Source organism: Odocoileus virginianus, chromosome 11 (genome assembly GCF_023699985.2).
Source record: "Odocoileus virginianus isolate 20LAN1187 ecotype Illinois chromosome 11, Ovbor_1.2, whole genome shotgun sequence".
Taxonomy (NCBI): Eukaryota; Metazoa; Chordata; class Mammalia; order Artiodactyla; family Cervidae; genus Odocoileus; species Odocoileus virginianus.
Genome location: NC_069684.1, coordinates 40,582,814 through 40,587,564, shown reverse-complemented (window position 1 = coordinate 40,587,564; position 4,751 = coordinate 40,582,814). Strand labels below are relative to the sequence as shown.

The window sequence follows — 4,751 nt, the reverse complement described above, 5'->3', positions numbered from 1 at the left end:
AATATACTGAGGAAGAATTAGAAAGATATGAGAAAAGAGGAGCAAAGATTACTGATAAAGGATGGTTACAGTCCGAGGATGGACGATTAATAGTTCCTGAGAATGCTCAGTGGAAAATTCTTAAGGGTTTACATCAGAGTTTTCATTTGGGTGTAGAAAGTACTTACCAGATGGCTTCTCGTTTGTTTGAAGGTAAAAATGTAATGAAAACTTTAAAGAACATTATCAAACGATGTGAGGTTTGTCAGAAAAATAACCCAAAGACAGAAAAGCTAGCCAAATCTGGGTTACAACGAAAGGGAAAGTATCCTGGAGAAGACTGGGAAATTGATTTTACTCATATGCCAAAAGCTAATGGATATTCTTGCTTACAAGTTTGGGTAGATACTTTTACTGGATGGATTGAGGGTTTCCCCTGTTGTAGTGAACAAGCTAAAGAGGTTATAAAGATTTTAATCCATGAAATTATCCCCAGGTTTGGGCTGCCACGGAGCCTTCAGAGTGACAATGGCTCCGCCTTTAAAGCTGCTATAACTCAGGGGGTGTCTAAAGCTCTAGGAATAGAGTATCACTTACACTGCTCCTGGAGACCCCAATCCTCAGGAAAGGTTGAAAAAGCTAATGACATTATCAAAAGACATCTGCACAAATTAACTCAAGAAACGCAGGACAACTGGATTAAAGTCCTACCCATAGCTTTAATGAGGGCTCGAACTGCCCCCAAAAAGGAGGGGCTGTCCCCCTTTGAATGTATTTATGGAAGGCCTTTCTTACGCACAGACATTGTTATAGATCCTGAAGCCTTGGAGTTAACTAATTATGTAACTCAGCTCTCAGCTTTTCAACAGGCATTAACAGAACTCCAGGAGACGACTCCTGACCCAGCCTCTGAATCCAGCAAGCCTCTATTTGAGCCAGGAACTGAGGTCCTTATAAAAACATTGGGATCTGGGGGCTCATCCCTCGAGCCCCTCTGGGAAGGCCCTTACCAGGTTATTCTTTCTTCTCCCACAGCTGTCAAAGTGCCAGGAATTGATCATGGGTGCATCACACTCGAGTCAAGAGATGGCACCCTGACCAAAACTAAGTGATGTCATTTTATGTCTTTACTTTCTATGCTCTGGCTTTGTACGTTTCAGATAGGCCTGATAATCTATGTGAGCCTACTTCTGCTGACTCCAGAAATCCTGAGTCTGCCATTTGATCCTCAAGACAATGCCTTCCTGTCCTGGGCTCACTCCTATGCTGCATTCCACAATCGGTCTAACTGCTGGGTTCGCGGAGCACTCCCCACTTCATCAATGGAAGGCTTCCCGTGGTGGACATCTCCACTTCAAGGAAAAGACTTTCTCCACGTCTGCGAATACCTTCAACAACAATCATATGTGATGCCTCTTCTTCATCTGATGACATTTAACAACCCTAAAATGGACTGGTGCAAAACTTTGTATCTTAACTATGGACATAATGTGACTTTTAATTTTGATTATACACTGTCTCAGTTTAATGACTATTTTGCTGCACATAAGACCAATAGGTCTAGATCTGATGGTTTTTTACCTGATGTTTATCAAATATGGGATGAGGTTATTTGGCTAACTCCTGAAAAGGGACGTCTAATATCTACTGCCCCTATATGCTGGGAACAAACTGAGCCATCCCCCAAGGTTAGCCAACAACTTAATTACAATGATTGGAAACAATTGGGATTTTTACCTCAAGAAATATGTAACGTAATCATTCCCGTGTTTTCCAACCCCAGTTCAGGACCTCCCTTTGTCTGGCCAGGCACTAATTGGGACTGGATATCTGTCACGCTGGCTTGCTCCAAACGGGACTTATTGGATATGTGGCTCTTACCTATGGGCTTGGCTTCCCCCTGGCTGGATAGGGAGATGCACCCTGGGTCTAGCATTTACTCATGGCTTTATATTTTCAGAGCTTCCAGAAAAGCCTGCTAATTTACCTCACCTTAAAACTCGGTGGGCAAGGTCTGTATTTCACTGGTATGATTATTTGGCTGCAGTGTTTGTCCCCTCTTTGGGAACTACAGATGTTATGCTACGAGTAGATGCTTTGACTAATTTTACTCAACAGGCATTACAAGATTCTCAAAAAGCTATTTCAGCTCTTAATGCTGAACAAACACAAATTAGAAAGGTGGTTTTACAAAACAGATTGGCTTTAGATATTCTGACAGCTGCACAAGGAGGAACTTGTGCCATCATTCATACTCAATGCTGCACATATATACCTAAGATGAGCACTAATGTTACTCATTTTACTAAACACATGAACAAGATGATTGGGGCCATGGATACTCCTGAGGCCTCTATTGCCTCACTTTGGGATACGTTAACTAGTTCCCCATGGTGGAAATCTATCTTAATTACAATAATTCTGATTGTTTTGTTTTTGCTGTTTGCTCCCTGCATCTGTAACTGTGTAACTGGATTTGTTTCTAGTCGCATGAAAGCTTTTAAGTTACAAATGGTTGCTCAAACTCCTGCTATCACTGCAGCTTCTCCCGACTACTATTTGGGGCCCCTGGATCAGACATCCTCACTATGAGGATTAGGAGAATATGTTGCCTCACCAATTTAGGGACAACGCCCCTTGTCAGCTCGGAAGCAGTTATGGAATGAAAACGACGCCCCTTTTCCCTAGGCAACATAATTCTCCTAAAAGGAAAGGGGGGAATGAGAGGGTAACAGGCAGGAAGGCCAGGGGTCTCCAAATGGAAAAAGAAGCTGCAGGTGCCAGACATTTTTATCTCTCATAAGCGGCAGGAAGAAACAAACCAGCGATATGTTTTTCCTTCTCTATACAAATTTAAAAGAGGTTTCTCTTAAAGTGCTGTGTTGCCATGACACCTGGTCTCACCTGAAGCTAACTACTCTCAAACCTTGAGTTGACCAATACGTTTCTTTTTCGTATGGAAATGTTGTCTTAAGCTATGTTAATGAACCCCAGACTCTATCTTCAAGTTGGTTCCGCCAAATGGCCTAAATTTACTTACTCAGGTATTGTTCTCCTAATCTATGTAAATGAAATTATTTGTTGGTATTCTGCCCTTCTACAAGATTCAAGTCAATCGTTTTATGGCCAGGGATGAATTATCTGGTATCATTCTAAATTTTATGACATCCTTTTCATTAACAGACTGTGAGTGACTATATAACAGACAGCTAAAGACTAGGAGGGGGGTATTCTTTTGCCCCCTTCTGATGCCTATGTCAGAAGCTTTCTCTATCTCCTTTATACTTTAATAAAACTTTATTACACAAAAGCTCTGAGCGATCCAGCCTCGTCTCTGGCCCCGGATTGAATTCGTCTCCTCCGGAGGCCAAGAATCCCGCGTCTAATCGTTCAGCACAACCTTTCACATCCACATTCTGAAATAGGAACCAGATGGTTTTCCCTGTAGCTAAGTTAACCATAAATGTAAGTGAAAAGTGAAACTGTTAGACACTCGCTTGTGTCCAACTCTTTGTGACCCTATGGCATGTAGCCTACCAGGCTCTTCTGTCCATGGAATTCTCCAGGCTAGAATACCGGAGCAGGTAGCCATTCTCTTCTCCAGGGGATATTCCTGACCCAGAGATTAAACATGGGTCTCCTGCATTGCAGGCAGATTCCATTATTCTAAAAGACATGAAGCAGAATGATATATGAAAGTGTGCTACTCCATACTAAAGAGCTGGCTGAGGTAGTCATAACCCCTAACCTCTGTGGCCAAGGGTACCAAATCTAGTACAGCCGGGTCAAGTTTATGTATTAGACTTCCTGGATCCTTAAACTCAGCAGTTCTCATATCTGAGAGACGTTTTTGTTTCTTTTCTTTGAGGGTTAGTGGGTGAGGTCAGGTACTACTGAGAAAATGATAAACTCCTGGGTATCTCCCTTACTTTCTAATTCAATGATCAGAAATGAAGCATAGTCATGGTAATCTATTTATTTTTATTTAATACATCCAAGTTATCTTAATGTTCACCACTGTTCAAGAACCACTGCTCTAACGCATGTTTCAGGGCAAAACATTTAGGTGTGGCATTGGCTTAAGTGACTAAATTAAGACAATGTATAGTGATTTATCACTTGATTTCTAGAGTTGTTTGCTTACTTCTACTAAGAGCTATATAGGGTGCAATCCCTTAACCTAAGAAAGTTTCTCTTAAACGGAAGAGTATACTTTTGTCCCTATATCTCTCTCCCCTGATGTGCTTTTTTCCAGAAAGATTGTGATTTGCTGCTAAGTGTGTATATGTGCAAAAATATTCTCTGACAAGAAGCTTATGCTTATGTTCCATATATACCAGCTGATTTGTCCCTATGGCCACCTTTTGCAGTAGTTACATTCCATATTTGATTAAGAAATCTACAAAAGAAATGAAATCACTTTCTTAAGGTCAAGCAGCTAATACATATTGTAGCTCAGTTTCAAACCAGGTCTGTCTGATTCTAAGTCACTCTCCTTGCATTTTTCCCTCTTTGTCTTCATTTTCTCTACTGCCTCATTCACTATTCAAGTCTTGAGCCCAATAACATTAATTGCAAGAATAGGACTGAAAAAGTCATCAACTTTGGTGTTAAGTAGATTTCTAACCAGACTTTCTGCTCAGATATGAGAGTTTTGGATAATTTATTAACTTAATAATGCCTACTAAAAAAACTAACCAGACTTTTTTTTTTTTTGATGACCTCAAGTTTCATTATGGAGATTATGCATAAAAACTATTTAATCCTTATTC

At 40.7% G+C, this 4,751-nt stretch overlaps 1 protein-coding gene across 1 annotated transcript; it reads left to right on the top strand.

Moving 5' to 3' along the window:
- The first annotated feature begins 1,091 nt into the window (after nt 1-1,091).
- LOC139037376 (endogenous retrovirus group PABLB member 1 Env polyprotein-like) lies at nt 1,092-3,289 on the top strand. The gene is given in 2 exon segments (XM_070473767.1): nt 1,092-1,810; nt 1,812-3,289. Coding segments are annotated over 2 exon segments (1,470 nt in total). The 5' UTR covers nt 1,092-1,100; the 3' UTR covers nt 2,572-3,289.
- Nucleotides 3,290-4,751: the final 1,462 nt, after the last annotated feature.